Here is a 26,484-nt window from a genome sequence, read left to right as displayed (position 1 = left end):
CTGGTGGCAAACAAGGAGAATGCGGGTCTCTGGAGGTCCCGGCAAAGCCCCCCGTCCCCCCATAACTCCCCTGAACAGTGAGGCCTGGCACAGAAAGCCCGATGCGCGGTATCACCCTGTCGCGCGCTGCCGGCGGGGCCGGGACTCGAACCCGCAGCCACTCTCCTCCCCCAAGGACCGCCCCCTTTAGGTGCCCGCCGCGTTCGCCGGGCCGGGGCCCTCCGGCAGCGAGGCGGCTTCCCGGAAGCGGAAGCGGCTGCGCGGGTCCTGGCGCCGTTGCCGAGCGCCGGGCGGAGGCGCGGGCCCGCGGCGGTGGCGGAGGCCGTGTCCCGTCGCTATGAGCGCGGCCGGGCTGGTGTCTGCCACGCCGCCGGCCCCCGCCCCGCCTGGGGCACCCGCCGCCGCCGCCATGCCCCCCGGCCCCGAGTACTACGAGGAGGAGGAGCTGGAGAGCGCCGAGGAGGAGGACGGCGACCGGAGCGCCCGGGCCCGCGACTCCGATGAAGGTTGGTAGGGTGGCGGGTTGGGGTGTGGGGGGTGGGGCGCTGCCCCAGGAGGGGGGGAGCGGGGGCGGTGGGGGGCTGAGGAAGGGGACTGCTCCGTGTGGGTGCGCTGGGGAGGGGGAGGAGGGTGTTTGGGGAAGGACGGCTTGGGTCGGGTCTGGTGGAGAAGCGGTCTGGGGCATCAGGAAAATGGGAAGGAAACAAGGTCCGTTGGGTTGCTTGGGTTCCCTGTAGAAGGGGGAAGCCGGTGGAGAGCTGGGATTGGAGTGGTTTCCCAGGTGAAGAGGCGGCAGTGAGAGAGGGGAGAGTGCTGAGAAGGTGGGATGGGGTGCATGGGACAGAGGAGTAAGAGCAGCAGAGAAATCTGGTGTGAGGAACTTGGTTATGGAGGAACCTGGACGGGCTGGAGAGGTGGGCCTGTGCAGACCTCATCAAGTTCAACAAGGCCAAGTGCGAGGTCCTGCATTGGGGTCGGGGCAATCCCAAGCACAAATACAGGCTGGGTGCAGAATGGATTGAGAGCAGCCTTGGGGAGAAGGACTTGCGGGTACTGGTGAATGAAAACCTGGACGTGTCCTGGCAATGTGCGCTGGCAGCCTGGCAGGCCAGCAGTGCCCTGGGCTGCATCCCCAGCAGCGTGGGCTGCTCCCAGGGTGAGGGAGGGGATTCTGCCCCTCTGCCCCGCTCTGCTGAGACCCCGCAGGAGTCCTGCGTCCAGCTCTGGAGCCCTCGGCACAGGACAGAGCTGGAGCTGTGGGAGCGGGGCCAGAGGAGGCCCCAGCAATGATCCGAGGGCTGGAACCCCTCTGCTGGGAGGAAAGGCTGGGAGAGCTGGGGCTGTGCACCCTGGAGAGGAGAAGGCTCCAGGGAGACCTTAGAGCAGCTGCCAGTGCCTGGAGGTGCCTACAAGACAGCTGGAGAAGAACTTTGTACAAGGACATGGGGCGATAGGACAAGGGGTAATGGTGTTAAACTGAAAGAGGGGAGATTTAAGTTAGATACAAGGAAGAAACTCTTTGATCTGAGGATGGTGAGGCCCTGGCCCAGGCTGCCCTGAGAAGCTGTGGCTGCCCCCTCCCTGGCAGTGTCCAAGGCTGGATTGGACAGGGCTGGGAGCACCCTGGGTTGGTGTGAGGGGTTCCTGCCCCTGGCAGGGGGGTTGAAATGAGATGATCTACAAGGTCCCTTCCAACCCAAAGCATTCTGTGATTCTGTGTTATATTTCTGTGGTGTGAAGGGGCAAGGGGGAAGCAGGAAGTTAAGGCGGAAGAAAGTTCAGATAGAAGTTAGAGCGTGCAATAGGATGTTGGAGGAAAGAGGGCTTTTATAGAAGGACCAGGAAAGCAGTGGAGAAGAGGAAATGGAAGTAATTCCCAGAGTATTCTGATAGAGTGTAGGATCCGTAAAGGAGCAGATCAGGGAGGGGAAGAATGACCCTTCGACAGTGCCTGTTGCTCGTTCAGCCAGAGTCCTCCGTCATGTCTGGTACGTTCGTGAATGAGGCGCCGGAGCCAGACCTGCAGATCCTACGAAGGCTGACAGTGCGCTGGTCGGTGTGGGGCTCTCCGTGGCTGCACACAAGTAAACGGAGTATGGGAGTCCTTTATGGTGACACAGGTGTCAAAGTGTTTCTCTTCCAGTTAAAACTTTTTGTTTTAACTTTGGTGTGTTGAATTTTATCTTAATACATTTAAACTTAAAGCAGTTGTTCATAGTTTAAGGAGAATCTGAGAAAGGTTTGATCTGAGGCACTGGTGCCCCCCTTCCTTCCAGAATGCAGCTGTAGTTTGGGCTTTGCCTGCCACAACTCTGGCCCCAGGCACTGGTCTCTCCCTGAGGGGGGGAATCTAATTAACTCTTGGCTACCTGTGTCTTATAAATAGAAGCATGAAAAGGCATAGCAGAAAACTAGCAATCCCACACTGGTTGGATTTGTTTGTAGTTAATATTGTCTGTTCGTAAAATTGGTGCTGTCCGTATGGTAGCGTCCGTCTTCATGGTGTCTGAATGTTGAAGTACTTCTGTGCGATGTGCAGCTGGGAAGTCCACTTCAGATCCCCGCAAGTAGCGTTGCTCTCTTCAGCGAGACCTGTGTGGTCAACCCTGACAGCACCTAGTCATAGTATTTTTGGAGTGTTTCAGGTCAAGATGCAGAATCAGTTACAGCTGTTTCAGCCGTTGTCTTCAGTATGTTATGTCATGGGTGAGACTGTAGGAAGAAGTCTGAAACGTTTTTCAGAGTCTTTAGACTGTTTCTGTCTCGCCTCAGTATAAGTGAGCATTAATGTAGAACCTTCCCGCTCTTAAACTGGGAAGAAATTACCAGAGTATCTGAAGAAGTTGTTTAGACTTGATGGAAGGTTCACTGCAAAACTGCCAGAGGATTTATGAAGGTTAACTTGCAGCCGCAGGAAAGAGGTGAGATGACTCTTTTCACTTCTGAATTCATCTCTCCAGAGGCCTGTCTGGTTGTGTGTTTGAGGTTAAATTGCCTGAAGTTTGGGTATTTGTTTGTTTGTTTTCAAATAATTGACTACTTTGTGGGATTTTCTAAGAACTGCTTTAGTTTTTGCAAGTCGTTCTTTACCTCCTTTAGACACTGAGGATGCCAGCGAAACTGACCTGGCGAAACACGAGGAAGAGGACTTTGTAGAAATGAAAGAACAGTAAGTAACCCATTCTAATAAGAAATAAGGTCATGTTATTTGGTGGGGTGGTTTTTTGCATAAAACCTTACAATGTTTTGGGCCAAGATTGGGGTTTTTAAGTGCCTGGCCCAATGTAATAGCTAATGAGTCCATATACCTGTATTTCCTCTCTCTGTTCCTTCACTGTTCTCTATGTGTTCAAGAAACTAAGTGCTGCCTCTGTTTTGAACAAAGAAATAGGTATAGCTTTCTGGGAGCAGCTGAGTTTTGCTGGAAATGAATCCTGCTGCAGGCAGGTCCTTTACATAAAATAAAGGATCTACTTTATATAAGCCAAGCAAAAAGCAAGCTGTTTATTAAAAACCTTAAACAATAGGATGCTGATCTTGTCCAAGAAGACAGGCTTTTTGGAGACTTGAAATAGTTTCCCTTGGTGTTTAGGTGTATTTGCAGTATTTTGTGTTCTTGCTTACTGGCAGAGACATGGTTTTTATACAGGTCGGGAAGACTTGGCCTGTGTTAAACTGCAGATATGTGAGAAAGGAAATGCATGTTTGCAACAGCATCAGGAATAGACTTTGGGGTTTTTTTACCATGTCAAGATCTATGTGAGGAAATGCCTTCTCTTATAGAAGTAGGGAACTAATACATGAATATTAAGACTTGACAAAGTGGCAGAATGATTCTGTTGTAAAGTTTCTGGCATCTGTAGATCTAAATGTCATTTTCGATTTCAATGTTAAAAAAAAAACACCCAACCCTTTTTTACCCTGAACTGTTCCCAAAATAATTAGCTTGGGAGCACTGTGAAACAAGTGGGGTGGCAGGGTTTTTAGGCAGTGATGACCTTTCATTTGAATAATATTCTTTTAGGTGTTGTTTGTTTCTTTCCTGAAGTTCTTCTGAAATGTTTTTAATTCTGTGTAAACACGCTGTAACCTAAACAGATGTTGAAATAAATGATATGTGTCTGTTTTTCAAAGTAAAGTTGTGTGCTCTCTGTGTTTGTAGAATGTATCAAGACAAACTGGCATCTCTGAAGAGGCAATTACAGCAATTGCAGGAAGGTAAGCTCTGAAGGGGCTAGCTTTTTTCTTCTAAGCGATTTTCAGCACTTCTCAAAGGTCAGAGAAGGATGAGGGTTTTGAAAGATCTAAGCAGCATCCTTCACGGAATGTTGGCTCTCAGTCATGCTGCTGAGTGAAAAATGTCAGCCACTTTCCATCCCTGTTTCCTCCAAACACTTGTAGTTAAGCCTCTGTGTACTGAAGCGTTTCTGAAAAGGGGCAGTTGGCTTTCTGAAAAAACGGGGAACGTGCTTATCAAAATAAGCAAACTAGAATTGTAGTTTTCTGATTTCAGATATTAGTATTTGTGTTTCAAGTGTTGTATGGCTCCTTGAGAAAACTTCATACTTGGAAAAAATAAATTTCCAATGGGGATCCACAATTTATTTCCACTAGGTACTCTTCAGGAATATCAGAAGAGAATGAAAAAGTTGGACCAGCAGTACAAAGAAAGGATACGAAATGCAGGTAGGCTTAATTTCTTTCTAAGATGCTGCAGACAAATTCAGTTAATGATTTTTCTAACACCTGAAGAAAAATAATGGTAACTCTGTCTTTTAAAGACAAGGAACTTGCTGGAGCAAAGGGTGCTTCTGCTTCCAAGGGTATAGCGTAGATTTTTTTGAGAGTGCACAAAGCGTCATGGGATCTATCTTGATGTTTTTGTGTTTTTTTTTTTTTTCCCATTATCAACATTGTTTGCTGACTGTTTACTAAACATCAATAAAGAGTTTTAGTCCTCATTTGTGCAAGGCACCACAAGTAGCATAATTATTTCAATTTTATCTGACACCATGCCTAACCTGCAGTCTCCTGCTTTGCCTTGTTCTTCTGTGCAACTTGTCTGAAACCTTCAGGTGCGCTGTTTATCTCTGTAGGAATGGCAAGTTAGGACTACGTGCTTTCCTGAAGATCTCTTTTGTGCCCTGGAACAATGAGTACAGAGGGTTTGCTGCTGAAACTGTCATTCTGTGTAGCTGTGACATGGCATGGGCTGCCTGTACTCTGTGTTCTGGGACTCTGTTTCAGGAGCAAAGGCCCAAGTTAATTTTTAAAGTGCCTAGCTCTCAGCACATGCAGGTATCCTTTATTGCGTTCCTGCAGAGAGATGGGTTGGAAAGCAGATCCATTTATCTTGGATACTGAAGCAGGCCCTTTTATAGAAGCTGTTAGGTGGAAACAGGAAATGTAGCTGTTCTTCCTTTAGAAAAGTTGGATGAGCCCTGTAATGCCTGGCCGTTACTGTGGGGAATATGACAGAGAGGCAGTGATGGTTGTATGATGGCTGGCGTACTCCACCCTTTGAATAGTATGAAGTGCGTCTCTCTAAAAGTGCTTGGGATGGTAAAGTGTTTGCTTGAGGAATTTAAGTGAATTAAACTACGTCTTGTTAATTGGAATCTGCTTTCTGAGATGAATGTCGTGTGCGTTAGAGCTGCGTTCTAGCAGTACAGGGTTCTTCTGGTAAAATGAAGACTGATTGCAAACTTTTATTTCTGGCTGGCGAAGACCAGTGCTGCAGCAACATGTTTCTTCCACAGGAGGGCAGATGGTGATAACTTTCAATTTTGTGATCAAAAAAATCCAACTGCCTAGTACTACAGGAAGAATGGTCTTTTACACTTATCCTCCTCATATTGAGGTTTTGGGTTTTTTTTTGAGAATTCACAGATATTAAAGCAACAGTTTAGATTTACCAGTATTTGGTTACCCCTCCATAACACTGCTTCCATGCTCAATCAGTAGAGCCCTTTGCAAACAAAAATTTTTTTTTTTTTATTGGGCCCTTAGCACCTTTGGTTTTTATTTTGTTAGTTTTTAAATTTATTTTTGAAAAAGGCACAGTAGTACAGTGTTGCTACTACAGTCTTCTTTGAAACATATTTGAAACCTGTGATCTTTACGGAATTTATTTGAAGTATTGCCAAAGCTTAATATGCTGGTGAAATATGGTGACTTGAGGACTGATCAGGTGCCTTCATTTTCTTTTCTTGCCACTACCTTGAGTAAAAACTTCGTTTTGGACATTATGTCCTCCAGGAAATGCAAGAAGGCTACCATCCTGCTTAATTTCAAGTCGTTAGGAATTGCACAAATGTCAGTAGTGGGACTGTTTGACACCCAGAAATCCATTCGCCTCATCCCCAGGTCTGACTTGAACTAATCATTGCTGTGTGTTAGAGCTTAACCTGCAATGATACCTAACAATTTCCTTGCTTGTTTTCTCAGGCGTAAGCAGCCTGAAATCAGACACATGTGAGATGAATCTTCTAACAGCTGCAGAATTATTTCAGTCACTGCTGAAATTCATGAAATTGGCTTGAACTATGCATTTTTGCCAGCCATACATTCAGCCAGAGGTTTCAAGCTTCTATGTGGGAAGTTTGTGTCTAGTATCAATTGATTGTAGGTAAACTGGAAGGATGGACTACGTGCTTAGTACTGCTTGGAACAGTAGCTGAACTGAATAGTATGGAATACAATAGTGTAAGCTTTGCAAATCTGCTTGACAACCTGTAGAAAACTTCAAATAACAATGTATTTTTGTGGCATTTTTTCATACTTACTTTATTTTCAGCATTTAATTGCAAAGTGAGAGTTGAGGTTGGATGAGGGTGTACACTGTTACAGTTCTCTGCCTCTCTTGGCTCCAATATTCAATGCCATATAATGTTAGGGAAGTAATTTTGTGCATCCTTGAAGATAATAAATTAAGTATTTCTTGTCTTTCAGAACTGTTCCTCCAGCTGGAAGTAAGTACTTTTAATTTATCAAAATATATGTTAACTAGAAGGAAGAAGTATAAATCTCTTGTTTCAACAACTAGTACTTGTGCTTGTTTTCCTAGAAGGTTTAAAGAAATTTTCTTCCTTTAGCTAGCATTATTGAACTTGAGACGTAGTACAGCCTGCTGTTGGTGTTACTTCAAGTAGCTTCTGGACTTTGTCATTAAAACAGAATTAAAAGAATTATTTGCTCTTGGGCTGCTGTATGCTTGTTGTGCATTTGGTTTCTTTAAAAAGCTTGTTTAAGATGGTAAATGATAGCGCTGTTTACAAATCTGAAGAGCCCTCTGCTAGAGACTTGATGTGTTATGCAACATTAAAACTTATTTTGAAAAATAATTCTTTTCTGAATACAGTACTGCTTACTTAATAATTTTTAGATGGTTTTCTGTTGCTTATGAATATTGATAATCTTTAGAACTGGCTACAGTTTTGAACTGAACAGCTAATCAATACAACAGCTGAAAGAAGCTTTTGTGATACCATTAACTTGTCATTGGTTCCTTAGTTAACCTTTTTGTTCTTTTTGGTTTGCATTAGACAGATCAGGTGGAGAAGAATTACGTCAAGGAAAAGAAAGCAGCAGCAAAGGAGTTTGAAGATAAGAAAATTGAGCTTAAGGAAAACTTGATTGCAGAGTTGGAAGAGAAAAAGAAGATGATTGAGAATGAAAAGCTAACCATGGAATTAACAGGAGGTAAAACAAGATAGGCATCTGTCATTTGTGGTATCCACTCTGCTACTGCTAAGGAAAAAAGATACAAAGGCAGCGATGTGGCTATATACAGACAGCTAGCGTGAAGGCTTTAAAGCTTTTCAAATGCCAACAGATGCAGAACACTCGGTGGTCTTTTAATGGAGAAGGCAGTTCATAATAAAATTCAGTGACCTGAGTTACTGAGAGGGGAACTCAGAATAGTGCCAGTAAGGCAGCAGAGTGGATAGGCTTTCTCATACGGAGGACAAGGGGCTGCTGCAGTTCCTGTGATCTGGCAATAAAGCTATTGAGATAATCCACGATACTGACCTAACCAGCAGTGCCAGGTTGTAAACTGTGTCCTTTTTTTCTCTAGTAATAGGTGGTCAAGAAATTGAAGAAAGGCAAACAATAAAGGTTGAAATAGGCTACTTCAAGCCAGAAGAATAGATTTGTGAGCTACATTTGTGCCCAGACTCTGGAAAATGGACATTAAATGGACAGGGACAGATTTCTTTCATGAGACCAGTTGGTATCCTTGGTGCCTTGGCAATGCTCTTTGCAGTAGTTGACACAGTGGAGCTAAGTAGAGGGGTAATTAGTCTCCTTCACAAATTGTTGCTGTGATACTGAGCCAAAAATCTGATTTGATTCTCTTTTTAAGAGCAACTCCTTCACTTTATGGACAGATAATGTTGGTTGTGCTGCTGAGGCATGTCCATGACTTAGACCTTTTATATCTTTCTTGCATAGTATCAGCAGAAGTTATGTAAGCTAATAATTTGATTAGCGTTCAGAAGCAAAAATTAAAACCCGTTTGGACACACTCAGGAGTGCTCTTGGCTTTGTCCAAACTGTTAGGGCTAATCTGGTCTGGAAAACAGATTGAGCTATGCTGTTTGCCTGATCTCTTTCAAACTGTGCCTTAACCTTAACTTTCCTGTTGTTATCCTATGCCTGTTCACTACCAAGTGAGGATGCAGCACTGATCTTGTAAGCAGATTTTCATTAGTGGGTTAGGACCCAACTAGATCTTACCTTTGGAAATCTGCATACCAACGTTCTAGGAGTCTGAAGGAATCCAGCTTCTCTGTCAGTGAGACAGCTGTTAGCAGCAGGATTTGGATTTGCAGAGTTCAAGGCAGAGTGAGGAGGGGTAAAAAGAAGCGTTTAGTAGTCTGATTTGGGGACCAGATTAATCCTCTTCAGGGCAGTGTGTCCCCCCCATTGCTGCATGTCCTGAAGAGATGAGCTGTTTCATCAAATATAGCTCTAGGAAAAGGCATGTAGTAACTCCGGACAAGAGATCCATTCTGTGTCGGTGTGTTAGCCCTCCCGTATCTCCTTCCTTCCAGACTAACAGAAGTGCAATGTGATTTCTTTAGAAGTAACAGATTTTGTTGTGAACGAGCGCTGGAGGCTAAGAAGCAAGAATACTGGAACTGATGTGGACTCAATGGTTTTTAAAACCTGTGGAAGTTCAGCGTGTACGAGGATGCAAGTTAGCAGGCCTATCAGTAGGCTGGTCTGGGAGTGCTGGGAGTTTCGTTAGTGGCGGTTTCGTTAGGTTGCAGTAGTTGCCTCCTGTTCTGGAGCGTGGTATAAAGTGGTTCTTAATAGTTAAGCCTCATGGAAAACTGGGTTTCAGGTTAAATCTGTTGGTGCTTTAGCAGCTCTTCTAAACTTTCCATATAAAGTTTTCACGAATCTCTCAAATCTTAAAAGTTCTTCAAGTGTTTCACAGTAAATGTAAGACTCTTAAACTCTGGTGGGTTTTTTTAAAACTTGTTTGGTGCTGACATTCAGCTGACTTGGCACAATTTTGAGATACAGGATGCTAAGATAGAGAGAGAGGAAAATTGATCTCTTTGCCTTATTCACATTTTAAGCAATACAGATAACTGTGGCAATTCATTTGAGACTAATTTTTAAAAAGGAGAAAAAGTCTTTTTGACTTGGCTACATATCGCCTTCAGTAAGTGCTTCAAACCCCTCTTCTGAGGTTTTTGTAAATTGGTCTTATCAAATGAGAAGAATAGCTTACGTTCAACCCAGTAAGTTATTTTTTTTAGCTTCTTCAGGGCTATTAATATTCTGTGTTTTTCAAGATCAGCTTGGAATCCTAGAGATAAGGTTTCCTTTGGCATACACTCAGTCAGTGGCACTTCATTTTTTTTTTTTATTTTTTTTTAGAGCTTTTATCATAGTATTTGTTTGCTTGATGCACACCGTGGTCATCCTTGTTTATCCTTGAGATAGAAAGAAAAATAATTTGGTGTATTTTGAACATGCATAGCTGCTCAAGGTCTTTACATGTAGAGGGAGCCAAAGAGGCTTCACAGGCTGAAGTGCAAGCTAGGGTGTGATTCAGGTCTGCTTAAAGATGAGCAAATAATTCTCGGCACGTAGAAGGAGAGGTGAGATGATGTGTTTACCATTTAAGAAGTCGTCTTTTGCTTGCCAGTTCAAGATATCTTCATAAATTAAGGAATGATTTGTAACAGTTTGAATAAAGTAGTTCAGTTAAGACTACCTGTAGACATTTGGACAAACTATAATTGAAGATAATTACTTGGTGACGAGACTTGTGTTTCAATTGTAAGCAGACTTTTTTCTTTCCCCCCAATGCATATGCTACAGTTTATTTCCTGACAACTGCTGCTCTGCATGTTATTAATTAGGTTCATTTCATTAATCATAATTTCAAACATTTTTAGATCATCTGAATTTAAATGCTATTTATGTTTAAAATTACTCCAACAGATGTATCAGTCTTGAATGCAGTAGTTATCTGTATTCCTTTGACAAAGTGATTTTTCCAGCTTGAAGACAAGAAAAAGACAGCAATTGATTTGTGGCTGATGTTTTACGTGCTATTAACTATCCAAGTTTTGTTAGCAGAGAACTCCATAAACTTTGCCTTTTAAATGATCTGTTCAAAAGCAGATAGCATTAGCATTAATTTGCCCTGAATCCTTGTAGCATCATTGTGCTTGTTATCTATACCTGAAAGAGCCGTAAAATGCCCCCAAAACCAACTGTGCCACTTCCAGCCAACGAGAGCTGTAACCATGGCATCACAATGCTGTCACTGAATGGTGACCTGGTATGAAAGAGAACTTGTATTCGCTGTCAGCAGCTCCAGCTTGGATGCTGGAAGCCATCAAAAAAAAAAAATAAAAAAATCCAATTTTCTTTATGAAAGAGGAAAGATTATTTTCCTTGTGCCCTATGTAGAAAGCTGCTCCTTCTTACGCCTTTCCCTCTGGTCTTATCAGCTCTCCGACTTCATTACTCTGCAGATTCAATGGAAGTGAAGCCTATTATGACAAGGAAACTGAGGCGACGACCAAATGATCCAGTTCCTATCCCAGACAAGAGGAGGAAACCTGCCCCTGATATCCTTTTACAGAGTCCTTGGAGGCCTGTGGTATTTTAAGCCATCATGCTACCTGCATCTATGTTGTTTTGTACAGGAAGGAAAATTAAATGAGGTGCTAGGATCAGACTTTAGGGAATAGTGAAGCACAATTTGTCATGTATAATGTGTGATAAACTAATAGAATACACCCAGTCTTCGGAGGTCCATCCATATCCTAACTTAAACTTCACAATATTGTGAGATAACTCGTGGTTTTATTTTGTCAGTGAGAATAGCAATGTTTTTTTCACAAAAGAAAAAAAAACTTTAAAAGAACATTATATATAAATGCTGAGGTAGTTGATTCCATAGGTAGTAAATGGCTTTTTACATGAGCCAAAGCTTTGCTCATTTCAAGATGTGACAAAACATTTACCAGAAAGATCGTATTTGTCATATCAAACTAGTTTTTCCATTTCTGATAAAGGCTTCAGATCTCTAATCCAGAGATGCATAGCAAAAGCAAGGAGTGCTAGATTTGTTCTTTGAATAAAAAAAAAGCTGAAAATCCATCTTGTTTTTATATATCATGAGAGAGAGAAAAACATGTACATGTAATCCTTCTCTTCTGCTTTGTTGCATGTTTCTTATAATTAAAATGTTCCTTGGCTTCTGGAAATATTTTTGTAGCTCCTCTGTGATGATAGGCACTTTTTCTTTTTTTATATTAAATTTACCTGGGGAGGAGGGCAGTGATATTTGCTTTGCAGAGGCTTATTATTAGATTCCAAACTTGTATGGTTTAAATCAGATTTAAAAACCCCTCATCTTACAACTTCAGTGAGTCACATTTTCTGAAGGCAGTATCAAACCTTGAACTTCTAGGGTTCATGCAGGATGGTCACCAGCATCTCCAGTTTTAATTAACCTCTTTCAGGTTGGAGATTCTGCTCTTTCAGGAAAAAAAAAACCCACCTATTTATTAATGCCCCTAGCTGATCCAAAATAAATGAGTTTCACAAGTGAATGTGACCTACTAATTGAGCATGATACAGCAGCCACAGTATGAAATTCTACCTGCTTTTCCTCACTGGGGAGGGGATTAAAGTCCGTCAGAACGAAAATCCTTCAAACGCAGCCTAGCAATTGTTGACTTTAGTGTAATACTTCAAATACTTGTGACTTAACAGCTGTTTTGAAGAAGCACTGTAGATTAAAGCTGGAGAGAGGGTCCACTGCTTTGTCTGGGTGTTGTTTTCCTTCTCTGTACTTAGGTTTTTTTTTTGTGTGGAAGTGAGAGGAGCAGTAGAAGAGAGAAGCGGGAAGATGCGATTATGAAACTGCACAAAATGAGAGCGGAGCTCTCGTAAGGCCATAATACAGCACCTTCTGTGTTCTGAGATGTGGGGGTTCTTTTGAGGTGAATGGTAGGCTCTTGTTTATCCTCATCCACACAAGGCTGTGTTTTGTACCTCTGGCTTTATTTTCCGGTTCTTTTTTGGAGTTGTTTTTGTGGGGCTTTCCCCTCTTCTCTCTGTCTCTATTCCTGCTCACTGAGTTGCAAAACAATGAGTTTCTTTTCCTAGGTTTGGGTGGGACTCAGCTTCTGAAGTGAGGCGGTTGTGTTTCAGCTCCCAGATTGTTCTCTACAGAAACGCAAGATGAAAAACACCGAAAATGCTAGTGATTGATGCCTCCGTGCAGTAAATGTCAATGCGTGAAAGGTTTTTCATTGACGGTTATGTCTGAATAGGTTAAAGGGATTTTGCACTCTATTTGCTGCTAAGTGTGAGGCTCTGTGGAGATGGACCTGCGTTAATTCGTATGATAAAAAAAGCTCAAGTATGACGCTTATTAAAATCTCATGCAACTTTACAGAAACAACGTCTTGGTTTACGTTTAGTCAAATGAAATGTCACTGCCCTTTAATTTTTAGCCTTGCTTGTCAAGAGCTTATGGGACCCTTAATTCTGTGAACCTCAGCTAAATTACTTGTTGACTGATGAGCAGATAATGGAGGACCTGAGAACGCTGAATAAGGTAGGGATTATTGCTTGACTTGTATTTGTTTTAAAGAGAAAGCTAATGCTCTCCCCGGAAGAGAACAGGGCTCCGTTTTATGTTGCTTTTTGAGATATGGGACTATTTCATCTCAACAGGCTTTCTGAGGTAACACAATAAAAGATTTAGCAAGATGGTATTTTAATAGGTTTAATTAACCTAATTAAAATGACTGTCACCTAAAAATGTTACCTTTTGTCTGAACCAAGTGATGAGCTATCTTAAGCAGTTCCTTTCTTCTTCCGCATGGCTGAACAGATGCTGACACGTCTTTCTGTGGGATCGCAGGCTGCCTCTGGGTTAAGCCTCAGTGTGGGGTAGTGGGTTTAATTTTTTTTTTTCTCCCCACTGTTGCAATACTTCAGCAACCTGGATATGGTGCAGTGTGTATGTTTATAGTTTTTCTAGATTTGGTTAACCTATTGCTTTCTAGCTAGACGCTTTAAGGCTTACCAAATTTCTTAAAATAGGGGCTGCTCATTAAGGCTTTTGAGGCTGGTAGTGGAGCATACTTTCTGTGCCAGCTGTTGAGATGTCTCCAGTGATTTATCTCCTGTATTTTATGTACCCTGAGAAATATTCAAGGAGTATAACGTGTTAGATGGGTTTGGTTTTGACTTGTTTTAGTGGGTTATCTGAATGCTCTGAAGAAATTCAGTTTGAAGACCTTTTGTGTTGTGATATTGATGACCTTTGGCTGTTTACAGCATGCTATTCTGGTTATGTGTTAATGCTATTTAACACTACATTTTAAAAAAGAACCGTTTAGAGTATGGAAATTTAGGCTATCTGGAATTATTACTGCAGACTTCTATAGCTCATGTCAGATCTCTAACGCTTCTTTGCTCTCTTTCCATGTAGCTTAAATCACCCAAGAGACCAGGTGAGTTAACAGTTGCGTTGGAACCAGTCCGCAGTCATGCTGTTCTGAACAGAGAATTATACTGTAGGCTTTTGACTGTGTAATTGCTGACTGTGTAATTTGACTGGATAATTGTTTTGACTGCGTAATTGCTGTTCTTTGTGTAGCTATTGTGCAAATGGATGCTGTGTGCAGTCTTTTCACCTGTTCGGAAACTGGTCAGGGATGGGAAGGGAGGCATATGCATCCTTGGTGGCTGAAACATTTGAGCATGAGACAGTCAAACTGTGTAAAGAGGTTTCTCCATTATGTTTGGATGCATCTGGGCAGCTTGCCCGCTTTTCAGGTGGACAGTGGGATTGAGAGCTTATGGTTTTATGCCTTCAGCTCTCCAGATGAGTCTGTATGCTTTATATCAAGACAGAGCAGTAATAACTTGCCTAAGTAATTCTGACCCTAGTTAACTACTTTACTGTGGATTAGAATTAAAACAAAATAAAGGACATTGTGTGTCACCTACCTATCAACATTTTTTCAGATAAACATTGTATTTCAGTGAATATTATCATTTGTATATTCAAGGCAGAGGCTGAATTATTTGTCTTGATAGCAAATATTTTTCTGATGGAAATTTGTGTTTGTAGCTTTCTGTGCTTATTATTTCTGCTTAATATAGCCTAATTAATTGCACTTCTGCAGTCACATGTGCTACTGTGTGGTGGACACATGCTGATCTTAAACACAGTCTCCCTCCTGTTCTCAGCCTCTCCCTCCTCTCCCGAACACCTCCCAGCTACACCAGCAGAATCTCCAGCACAGCGGTTTGAAGCCCGGATAGAAGACGGAAAACTCTACTATGATAAGAGATGGTAAGTCCTGGTAAATTTCTGTTTTAATCAGTTTGAGTGTTGTGTAGTGAGGAGACAAAGACTGCAGAGAGAAACTGCTTTGATAAAAGAATTTGAGGACAAGATGTTTTTGGGCGGAGGTTAGCTGCTTTCTCCAAGGGCTAATCATTGCGACTTCGGTAAACCAGAAGTGATAATGGAGTGCTTAGACCTTGTAGAATTTCAGGAGTAACTACTGCCTCAAATAAAAGGAGACTTCAGTCTTTTCTGTGGAGTCAGTGGTGCACACTGTGACACTTGGAAACATTTTTGTCAAAGCAAATGCTAAGTAAGAGAGCCACAAGCAGACACGGTGTGATGTAGCTGTGTAGCTGGTTAGCTAGGATCACAGAATAGTTTGGGTTGGAAGGGAGGACCTTTAAAGGTCATCTAATCCAACACCCCTGCAATGAGCAGGGACATCTCCCTGTCCAGCCTGACCTCATTGTAAAACCTCACTACCCTCGTTGTAAAATATTTCTTCTTTGTATCTAGTCTAAATCTACCTGCTTTTAGTTTAAAACAAATACCGCTTGTGCTATTGCGACAGGCCCTGCTAAAAAGCCTGTCCCCATCTTTCTCGTAGACTCCATTTAAGTACTGGAAGGCTGCAATGAGGTCTCCTCAGAGCCTTCTCTTCCCCAGGCTGAACAGCCCCAGCTCCCTCAGCCTGTCCTCCCAGCAGAGGGGTTGCAGCCCTCGGATCACTGCTGTGGCCTCCTCTGGCCCCGCTCCCACAGCTCCAGCTCTGTCCTGTGCCGAGGGCTTCAGAGCTGGACGCAGGACTCCTGGGGGGAGTCCCTCCTGCAAAGCAGGGCAGAGGGGCAGAATCCCCTCCCTCGCCCTGCTGCCCACGCTGCTGGGGATGCAGCCCAGGGCACGGTTGGCCTGCCGGGCTGCCAGCGCATATTGGTGGCTCACGTCCAGGTTTTCATCTGCCAGCACCCCCCAGTCCTTCTCCTCAGGGCTGCTCTCAATCCCTTCATCCACCAGCCTGTATTGCTGCAGGGGGTTGCCCTGACCCATGTGCAGGTCCCTGCCCTTGGCCTTGTTGAACTTGATGAGGTTCACATGGGCCCACTTCTTGAGCTTGTCCGGGTCCCTGTGGTGGCAGAGCTCGGACGCAGATACTCTGCGACTGCAGGTGCAGTGGCATGAGCAGTATTTGTTCAGCTCGGTAGCACACAAGCCTGCAGTTCCACAAGGTGGCAGATGAAATGTTGTGCACCAGATGAGCAGAATGAAAAATGGTTCTAATAAATCCAAATAACCTTTAAAGATCAAACCCACATGGGAGAAGCAACTTCAGAATTGCTGATGGGATTTAGCTCTGTTAAGTTTTATGGGCATGTAGCTGTGCAAGCCTCGCAAAACACAAGGAAAATGTTAAATTTTGCAGACAAATCTTGGCAGGTCTTAAACTTAATCCACGAGACATGCGAAACTGGATAATCAAGGCAGCAATCTAGTACTCATTGAGCAGAAAGCAATTTGCAAGTCATATGCTTATTTGTAGCCTACTTTGGTGTTCTGGTGGCTCAAAACAACAAGTGACGAGGTTGTAATTTTATCACAGAAAGTGATAGGTATGAAGCTTGTTTTCTACACAACAGCCATCTTGTACAGTTGCTCAGCTTTTCCTTCTGCTACTCTTCTGACAGTGAAGTTTCGTTGAGGGTTCAGTATATACAACTCTGATAAAAGGTGCTGCATGGAGCTTTAGCTTGTGTGAAGTGTAAAGCAGACGTGAACCGAACAGGCTACTTGTCACTTCACAAATTCATGAAGTTCTTTTTTTGCTTTCGTAATTTCTTTTTTTGTGTGAAGTGGCCATCCTCTATGATATATTTGGACGAATAAACTGTTCTTCGGATTTTTTAAGCATGTGGAGTACTGTAAGGTGTTGCATAAATGAAGAAAAAAAAAAAGGAGGAAAGACGGAATCTGGAGTAATCTGTCAGTAAAGCTCCCAAGCTCCTACTGGATTTAAACCTGGGAGAGCTTCAATGAGCCCAGATGAATGTCAGAAGCACCAGCTCTCTCTGAAAGGTATCTAATTGGGATACAACACATTAACAGATATTTTCATTGTGCTGAATTCGGTTGTCATGGGGGTCTCACTGTCAGGAATTCCAGCTGTTGCCTTTCCTGTTTTCCTTGGTCTTAAGCTATTTTAAGAGAAGTATTTTGCATTTTTTGGCTGTAATAATCCTGCTTAGATTTTTTGATTAATAGTAATAGTACTTGTGCAAAGTAGCTGGTATTTTAAAATTATGAAGTAACTCTTGATAGTGGGAGGGTAATTTTTTCTAAGGTGTATTCAGGCTGTAGCTGCTGGCATGCACCAGAAATAATAAAATTGACAGCTCAGGAGCGACTACTACTCTTTCCTGACAGCAGACGTGAAGGACCATTATCTCAAAATAGCGAATGTTTAAGGCTAGTAATGGATTCCCTAAGGTCTTGCAGAGGCATTCACAAACGTATCTCCAAAGTGGAGACTTTGTATAGGGAGTTGGAGATGGATGGGGAATTTGACTTCAGTCATTTTTCTCCAAGCTACCCCATCAGATCCTAAAATACAGTTCGCTGTAAAACAGCCATCTTCTTGCTTTTAGCTTTGTCTGTATACAGTAATGCAGAGTGATTTTCTTTCAATCTTCTGATGGAGATGCCGTTGAAAATCTTGGCCTTTCAGCAAAATATTTTGTAGCAGAAAGTGGAATTATTTCTGCTTGCTTCACTTGTCAGTATTGCGGTGTGTTTACCTACTGCAAAAGCAAGAGTTGTTTGGCACTTTCCTTCTCATGAAAGCCAACTTAAATTCCATTGTGGTTTTCATCTGGAGTGGTTTCCTCAGTTCTACCGCTCTGTTCCCCTGTGAGTATATAAACTTCGCAAAAGGCTGAGACACAAATGTGTAACTGAGGTGTACCAGGCTCCTTCTGTGCCTTCAGGTGACCTAGCCCTCTGCGTACATGGAGCATGAGACAGTTCAGACAACTCTGCAATGAAAACGTGCTGAACTCACTTGTTCCTTTGCCTTTTCTGTGCACAGTTAACATAGGTTTACTGATGGATGGTAACTTGTGGTGTGCAATCCAGGTGCTGAAGCCAGCTTTGTGTGTGTCATTAACTTTGGAATTCACTGATAATCAAAAATCGTAAGAAACAGCTTTGAGTGGAAAAAATATTTCATTATCTGTGCAGACACAGCTATCGCTGGAGAGTTGTCATTTGCAGCGGTATCTTCTGCACTCAGAAGCTTGTGCACCAATTGTATCAAGATCATTCATTCTCACAGAATCACAGAATGGTAGGGATTGGAAGGGACCTCTGTGGGTCACCCAGTCCAAACCCCTGCCGAAGCAGGGTCACCCAGAGCAGGCTGCACAGGACCTTGTCCAGGCTGGTCTTGAATATCTCCAGAGAAGGAGACTCCACAGCCTCCCTGGGCAGCCTGGGCCAGAGCTCCGTCACCCTCAGAGGGAAGAAGTTCTTCCTCATGTTCAGCTGGAACTTCCTCTGCTTCAGTTTGTGCCCATTGCCCCTTGTCCTGTCACTGGGCACCACTGAAAAGAGCTTGGCCTCATCCTCCTGACACCCACCCTGAAGATATTTGTAAGTATATATTAGGTCCCTTCTCAGTCTTCTCTTCTCCAGGCTGAACAAGCCCAGTTCCCTCAGCCTCTCCTCGTAGGAGAGATGCTCCAGCCCCCTCCTCATCCTCTTAGCCCTCTGCTGGACTCTCTCCAGTAGCTCCTCATCTTTCCTGAACTGGGGAGCCCAGAACTGGACAGAGTACTCCAGATGAGGCCTCACTAGGGCAGTGTAGAGGGGAAGGATGCATTCTCCTTGCTTAAGCAGTCACAGCATGGCGTGGTAGGACACTGCCAGACTGAGATTTTCATGTCTTAGCGAGGTCTGGTTTGTAGCAGCTTATACTGTTCCTTTGTAGCAATTAATGATCATCTGGGCGCAGTAAACTGGAATTTTTGGCTCGGATCATTGCTGCTGTTGCATTGCCCTCGAACCCGCTGAAATCCTTTCTGTTAAAGTGAGAGGGAAAGAGTAATGGTTGGGCACAAGTGTCTAAAGGTTTTGGGATTTGGGTGGGTTTTTCTATTACCTTGCCCAGCCTATTCATAATTCGTCCATTTAGAAAGCTGACACTATCATTCTTATTACTGGCAAGCAGTGTGAAAATTGGGAGTATGTGAGCAGGTAGGAAGAAATGGTGGAATAAACTATTGGAGAACTTCCATATTTACAGTATGGTTATTGTAGAAATAACTGTAAAGAGTATGGAAAGCCCTGCGTTTTGCGAAGTGGCTGTCAGCCAGTCAGGGCGCAGGGAGTTGCATCCCAGGTCGTTGCTGCAGGAAGCTCTGTGCAGTGATTCTGCAGCTTGGATTGCCCAGTTAAATCTGAAGCACATCATGATTAAGGTCAAGGTGGAAGTATAGTTCTGCTTTTATAACTATAAAGCATTTTGGTGTTCTCTTGATTAAGATTACTTAATTACAAGTAATCTGTTGCAGTATGATTAGTTCTGGCTATGGCACTCTCCTAGGCAGAACGAACAGAAACAGGGAGTTTTGTCTAGCATGCTTTGCAGCGCTTACCAGAAACGCGGTCTGCGAAGAAGGTGAGACCATGAAATCCAGCAATTCAGAGTTAGGAATTTCGAAGTCTTTACTTTGTTTTATACAAAATGCACTAAGAAAAATACATAGCATGACTAAAATGTGATCTAAAAGGTGAAAAAATGGATATGCTTAGACATGGTCTCATCATGGCAGGTATATACAGCTTCTTACAGAGTCAGTTACCTGTCACTTACCATTTTGGATATTTTCACAAAAGAAGACAGTATTGGAAATGTGAGGTCTCTGTTTAAACAATATATAGACTGCACTGATTGAGTACAATTCACTTTGGTGGCGGTGCGCTAGTAATTTTGTATTGGGGAATGTGAATAACTTTAGAGTATCTGTGATTTGCTCTGTCACATTTTATCAGGCATAATATGGAGTTGCCTGCTAAAATCCGTCCTGTGTTTGAAATCTGAAAGGCTGGTTCGATTAACTCCTGAAACACGGGCTTATTGTCAGTCAGTGTTCTCCTGCCTTGTGGCTTGGTGCTCTGCCTCTCCCTCTTTCAGGTGTGAAATCTGTTTTCAGTAGTCTGTGTGCAGAATTGAATGTGAATTGAGAGAGTTTCATGCATTCTGAAGCGGCGTTTAAATGCAAAGAGTGTGTGTGTGTAAAATCAGACCACCCGCTACATGGGTGAAGATGGGGAAAGCGGTGTGGAAAGAGAGACTGGCTTCATATTTACTCTGTCCAAATGCTTGTAGACTTTATCAGTCTTATCGCTGGTTCTTTTCTCAGTCTCTGGTTTCATGTGTTCCCTTTCTCTAATATTTTTTTAATTTTATTTTTGCAGGTACCACAAGAGCCAGGCTATTTACCTGGAGTCTAAAGAGAACACTAAGATCAGCTGTGTGATCAGCTCTGTGGGCGCCAACGAGGTACTGGGCTGCTTTGTTTCTCAGGGGAGTGGGCAAAGCTGTGGGTCAGCACAGGCAGGTAGGCGGCTGTCTAGTAAGGGCTAAGAGATAATCAGTATTACTTTCAGAGAAGATCTAGTTGTCTGGTGTCTAAAGAAGCTGAATCCAAGACAAAACTGAGTTGAGAGATCTCTGCTTGAGATAGATCGGAGATGGGAAGACACCAAAGAAGGATCCTGCATTTTGCAAGCAGTAGTTTGGCGGGCAGGAAAATGAGGAGAACTGACGTGTTGCATCTCATTGGCACCACACTCGTAAGGTCCACTTCCATTATTTCGGGAACATACATACAGGTATTATTAATGCAAAATTAAAAAAAAAAAAAAAAAAAATCCCATTGGGAATCCAGAAGAGGATGAGGAAAAATCTTTGTCACCAAATGTAGCTGTTTTAAGGGGAGAGAATTCTTCCTGCTAACCGGAGTACATGTGTTGTAAAGTGAGGTGGCAGCATTCGTCACCTGCTTGGGAGAGAGGGCAGGCGAGTCATTTGTCTGAGACAATTTTCTTGTGGCTAGTGATTAAGGCTTAGAGAAGCAGGTGAAGAGAGGTGTGTGCCTAAGATTGATGTGAATCTCGCAAGAAAAGCTTAGTGCTTGTGCGGTGCATCAGTTGGGCAAAGGGAGCAGTTGGTTCTTTGCTTGCAGATAGCAGACGCTTCAAGGAAAGAAACGATAGACTTGAATGCACTTCTTTTCAGTCAGCCCATAAAGTAACTTTAATTTGTTTTGGCAGCTCGGGGAAAATATTTTCTTTTCAACAAAATGAGTTGCATATGGGATATGCTTTGTATCACAACTGTTTTCCTTGCAACAACAGTTGTTATGCTCAACGGTTGGTTGTTTAGATAAAGTAGTAGTAGCATGCTAGCAGATGCGTTAAAAACATAGATCTGATTGTAGCTATTACTGTTAACGTAAAACATTAAAACTCAGTATTTTGGGAGCATCTTACCTGAAACCCGAAGGAGGTGCAATCTGTTAATTATAAATGCATGAATTCCCCTTTGAAAAGAGACAGTAGGTTTTGTTTTGGTTTTGTGGGGCTGTTTTGAGAGGGGCTGGGAAGGAGGCATGGCGGTTGTTTGCCCTGGGAGGGTTCGTTGCAACAGTATAAAGCCAAAGGAGATAAATACCAAGCAGAACACTGAAATGAGAAGGTGTCCTTTTAGGAGTACAGTGTGCGCTTCTGATTTCATCACGCATTCGGAAGCATGGTTGCCAAACTATGATCTTACTGGGTCCTGCTTGAATTTAGAAGTTGGAAGGCAGATCTAGATTTGAGGTCTCTAATTGTAGGCTGGAGTCAAAAGTTGAGAGCATTTCTGAAGGAAATGAAGTCATTCAGAGGAGCTTTACTGCCAATATTTGCACAGAGTGTCTCCCCACCAGCGTTTCCATTAATGCTTAGAGTGAAAAGACCTAACTAAGAAACACTGGAGATATTACGGCATGCAGTTGCCTTCTTGTGGCTGGGGAAGTAGTGAACAGCGTATCAGAGGTATCTTTGTTCATACGAAGGTCTAAATCCATTTTGTTAAACTGGATTTGAATTTCACAATTGGCTGTGGGCCTCTCCGACACAGTCTGGGCTATGATGATCCCCCTTAAAAAAACAATCCAAAAATAACTTCCCAGGCCCAAATTCTTTAAAACTTGGTGATGTTTTTAGATCTAAAGGGAATCTATTACTTTTGATGTGATTTCCTTGGAAACTGTGAATCAGCTGCTGCATTGGTGCAAATCGTTGGCCAAGTGCATGGAACCAGTTCAGTCATTTACCTTTTGACAACAGTAAGCTTTTTAGTACATGTGGGAAAGTTTGGGATTTTTTTATTCCCATGACTTTATTCAGCAAGCTCAGTTTGTTGGAAGTTGAAAAAAGGAGGAAGTTTATTTTTCCTTCACAGTCTAGGAATAAAATTAATTCAGAGATGGATTTGGTTGTTTCTATTCACCATCTCCTTCAGTTCTTTAGAATTAAGAGATGTTGTCTTCTGATTGCAAAATACATTGTAGGTCTAAAACAGCAGTTTGAAGTTCATGTGTGTCTTGATGCTTTTATTTTTCTGAACTGTGTGGCATGTTTTAGTGTTAATAAGTAATTTCACTGTTGTGGTCACTTAAAACTGAATTTTAATTTTTCTCCAAATGGAACTTAACAAAGTGATTTAGCAAAACAAACCTACCATTCTATCGTATTGTGATAGAACGTAAAGCCGTACATGTTTGTTCTGTACAGTTGCTCAGAGTTTGTAGATTTAAGATTTCTTTTGCTTAGTGAAACATACCAAATGCTTGGAAATGTTGCAGTAGAGATGGGTATCAACAAAGGTGGATTCTAATTTCTCTAGAGAAATAACTGAAGTACAAATGAAGGCAAATATTAAATTTATTTTATGTTGAGAGCTTCTGCTAGTGAAGTCAATTTGTAATTAAAACAATAGGGTTAAATCAATCTGCTCTGCCAGGTCTGTAGCTAATATGGTATCTAAAAAGAAAAGTTTTGGATAAATTGCATGCCAACGCTGACTTTGTATTCCTTTGCAGTAGGCAATATTGGACTGGTGTCCTAAAATATTCTAGTAGTAAGAGGTGGATAACTCTTAATTTTCCATGCATTTGTTTAACTGTGTTTAAATGCGTTACAGTGATAAAATGCAGAGAAGTTTTGCTCAGATTTTATTTTTAAAGTACAGGCATTTGGGTCTAAACTTCTCGAAAGTGATTTTTATTTTTTAAAAATTCTGAGTGGCTGCTCCATGGAAGCAATTTGTCCTGTGAAACATTCTGTATATCGGCAAGTTATGTCAGTACTTCCATGCAGGTGTTTAAAAAGGAGGCCCTTTTATCTGCAGATACAATTTATTTAATACATTGCGGGAAATGCTTCACTGAACAAAATCAGAATAAGCTTTTCATTTAACTAATAGTTACTTGTCTGGGCAAATCCCAGGACAGATAACTTTATGATCTGTGGATCTAGACAGACTTATTCTTGATTAGGTAAAGCTTAACACCAGAGTTCTGCTGCGAACTGTGGCAGAAGGAGACTTGCTTTCCTGACGATACTTAGAAAGAGCAATTTTTCTTGGTGACTGTTTTGAGCAGGAAGTTAAGGCAGTGAAGTTAGAAGCCGTATTTCGTTTTCTACTCAGGTTGCAAATGCCTAATGTGGGGAGGGAGAAGGGCTTAAGCTGGACCTGTGCACCCGGAGTAGCAGAGATGTTCAGATCTGGCAATAAGAATTCCTGGATTTATTTGTCTGTGTATTGATTCCTGGGGGTTTTCTCCTCAATATATCTCCATGCCCCTTTCTTTTTTCTTTCATGCAGATCTGGGTGAGGAAAACCAGTGACAGCACAAAGATGAGAATCTATCTGGGACAGCTGCAGCGAGGTGTTTTTGTGATTCGTCGACGATCAGCTGCATGACTGTATGCTCTTCCTTGGTCCTTTTTTTTTTTTTTTTTTTTTTTTTTAAATCTGATAGACAGACCTCTAATTGGGGAATGGCAATCTGTTTACTCATCCTAGCAGCAGAGAACTCTGTCATGACCTCTTTTGAGACAGTTTGTGGCTGGCCACATAATCCCCAGCAGTCCTTAAATCTTCAGTGATATCCAAGCACTGCCCTGGACTATTTCTGGATTTTGCGTCAAGCTTCTGTTGCTTTCTTTGTTTTGGGTGACTATTTAAGAAGACTTTGCATCATACTTTTTCCATCATTTCATGGTGCATAAATGGGACTTGTGTTGAAAACAACGTTACATTTATGCTTTGAATCAGACCAGTGGAAGAAGCTTTGCTTGTGAAGACCGAAGGTGGTTCATTCTTTTTGGTTGTATTTTCCTGCAAGGCTTGGGATGTTGTGCAAAAGGAGATAAATCTTGCCAGCTTTCAGCTGCACCTGAGATGCATCTGTAATACCTGGTGTACAACATCAGCTTCACTGGATGAACCACTTAGACTTGAGCGCTGAGCCTTTTTTTTCGGGAATTGTGAACAGCTTAGAAACTGCTGAAAATCCAGTTGATTTTAATGTAGTTCAGCAGTCACGCGTCGTTAATCAGAAGCTTCCATTTCTCTTCACATTAAAAAACCTTCAATGAACAAGCCAAGAGTATGTCTATTTGCTGAAGTCGATTTCCTGAAATAGGTGGAGGAGTATAAACCAAAGGATTAGTTAACTGGACTTTGGCAGATAGCGAGACGATGCGAATGATATGTCTGAGTATAACCACTCATATGTGTAGAGAGACAAAAGGTAAATGCCGGTTTCTTTACCCAAGCTTAGAGTAAGAGGTCATGCTGGAATCCTGCTGACAGAAGATACTGGGTCTGTTGTATCTTCCGGAGAAGCCTGTACAGAGTAGAAAGCGGCGTTGACATGCTCTTAGTGTACATCTGAAACCTTTGTTCCCTGCAATGTCGTACAAAGGTTTCCCTTTGAAGGGTATTTTAATTACTGGAGATAACACTGGGTTCCTACACTTGCTGTCCAATAGCACAAGTGACAATGCTCGGGTAATGATATTAATGTACTCCCTTCCAAGATGTTTAAAGATCTGACTCTGGCGTTCCTTTGTTATTCCCAGTCTTTTCCTGATGGCTGAAACCACCAACACCACGTGTGATTGCACTGGCAGTGCTGTCGGATCTTTGCCTTCTGTGCAAAAGAACTTTGTGCTCCTTTTGAGTACTGGACAAAATCTTGTGATTTCTGCCTTTATCAATATCTGTCACTTTGAGACATCTTTTGTGTTTGCTTTTGAACTGCCTTCTTGTTCAGCATCGGTCTAGCCTTGCTTTCATATCTGGATAAATGGAATATTTTAAATGACTGTTTCCATTTCTTTTACTTGCTGCAGTTGGGTGGCAGTCACATCCCAATAACTGATGTTCGTACGTGGATGTGGAGTGGAGTGTTATGGCCGAGCTGCTGATGCGTTGCCGTTGTGGCCGAGACACCTTACCTATTTTTACTGTGTTTAGAGTTTCAACTGGATCTGGAGCCTTGGCGAGGAAAGGAGAGGGTGTCTGTTTCCTACCCCTTGAAAATGTGCCATCTCTGCTGCAGCGTTAGTCAGGTGGAAAGCTGAAAGCTGTATTTTGTCAAGTTAACAGCATACTTAATATAACTTAACATTCTCTGCACGTGTGGCAGGCTTTTAATAAGGTGATGATGTACCAAACAGGATTTGTCACTGAGCCGTAAAACGAACATCAGTTCTTAAAATAAAAAGTGCTAAGTAAATAGCAGGATTTATTTCCTACCTATATCATTTTATCAATATATATGTTTGTGGAAAGAGCTGGGAACTTGGTTTCACTTTTGGGGAGACACCTTGCCAACCTGCTAACAGCAGGTGGTCTCTCTGCTGCTGTGATGTTACTGGTTTAGGGTGACTTTAAAGGTATTGGTAGAGGCGTGGAAGTGCAGCAGCTCTCAGAGCCAGGTGTGGTATAGGTGTGCATTGTGTAAGCTTAATTATACAGCTTCAACACTGCATCTTAATCTGAATCAACAGCATCTGCTCACCATCCCTATTCCTTGGCAGAAGGGGGGAAAGCATAGCTGCTCTCGCAGCCAGAAGCCTATCTTGCTGTCAGCTGTGGTCTTACATTGCAGGGGATGAGGGGGGTGTGATGGAAGGGGACGCAGGTTTCTAGTTCATACCATCATCAGAGTTTGCACAGTCTTCTGGAAAATACCTGCGGGGCTGCTGCTCCGTTTCCCTCTTCTGTAACCCCGCTGTGGACACTCGGCTGCGCTGAGAAAATTGCTGTTGTCATCGGGAGTCGTCGTGTGTTGCTGCAGGAAATCAAGGAGTTTAGCCTTGGTGAAAAACAAAGAACGGGGACAGTGAGCCGTTGGGGTGGGAGGCAAGAAATTTAAGTGTACTGTGGTACTGACTGGGGAAACGGGTTGGGTAAACTGACCCTGACTGAGGGCAGGGCTTCCGCGTGGAAGATGTCAAAACTTGATCTCGGACTCTTACTCTACAATTTCACACCCATCGTGGATCTCCAGGAAGGACGT

At 42.7% G+C, this 26,484-nt stretch overlaps 1 protein-coding gene across 1 annotated transcript; it reads left to right on the top strand.

The window, feature by feature from the left end:
* Positions 1–292: 292 nt before the first annotated feature.
* On the top strand, positions 293–24,557 carry SUDS3 (SIN3A corepressor complex component SDS3). Its single transcript, XM_075434479.1, has 12 exons — positions 293–506; positions 3,100–3,169; positions 4,163–4,218; positions 4,615–4,686; positions 6,952–6,971; positions 7,545–7,701; positions 11,004–11,099; positions 13,041–13,102; positions 13,985–14,006; positions 14,749–14,854; positions 20,321–20,405; positions 23,778–24,557. The coding sequence occupies exons 1-12, from the start codon at positions 338–340 to the stop codon at positions 23,874–23,876; spliced, it is 1,014 nt and encodes a 337-aa protein (XP_075290594.1). The 5' UTR covers positions 293–337; the 3' UTR covers positions 23,877–24,557.
* The last annotated feature ends 1,927 nt before the right edge of the window (positions 24,558–26,484 follow it).

The sequence above is a fragment of the Opisthocomus hoazin genome, chromosome 13 (genome assembly GCF_030867145.1).
Source record: "Opisthocomus hoazin isolate bOpiHoa1 chromosome 13, bOpiHoa1.hap1, whole genome shotgun sequence".
Classification (NCBI taxonomy): domain Eukaryota; kingdom Metazoa; phylum Chordata; class Aves; order Opisthocomiformes; family Opisthocomidae; genus Opisthocomus; species Opisthocomus hoazin.
This window is presented reverse-complemented; position numbering and strand designations above follow the sequence as displayed.

Excerpts from the sequence above, each read along its gene's own strand:
- SUDS3 (XM_075434479.1), top strand. The coding sequence starts at position 338 with ATGAGCGCGGCCGGGCTGGTGTCTGCCACGCCGCCGGCCCCCGCCCCG. Across the intron at positions 14,007-14,748 it reads TAAATCACCCAAGAGACCAG|CCTCTCCCTCCTCTCCCGAA; the intron begins GTGAGTTAACAG and ends TCCTGTTCTCAG. Across the intron at positions 14,855-20,320 it reads CTCTACTATGATAAGAGATG|GTACCACAAGAGCCAGGCTA; the intron begins GTAAGTCCTGGT and ends TTATTTTTGCAG.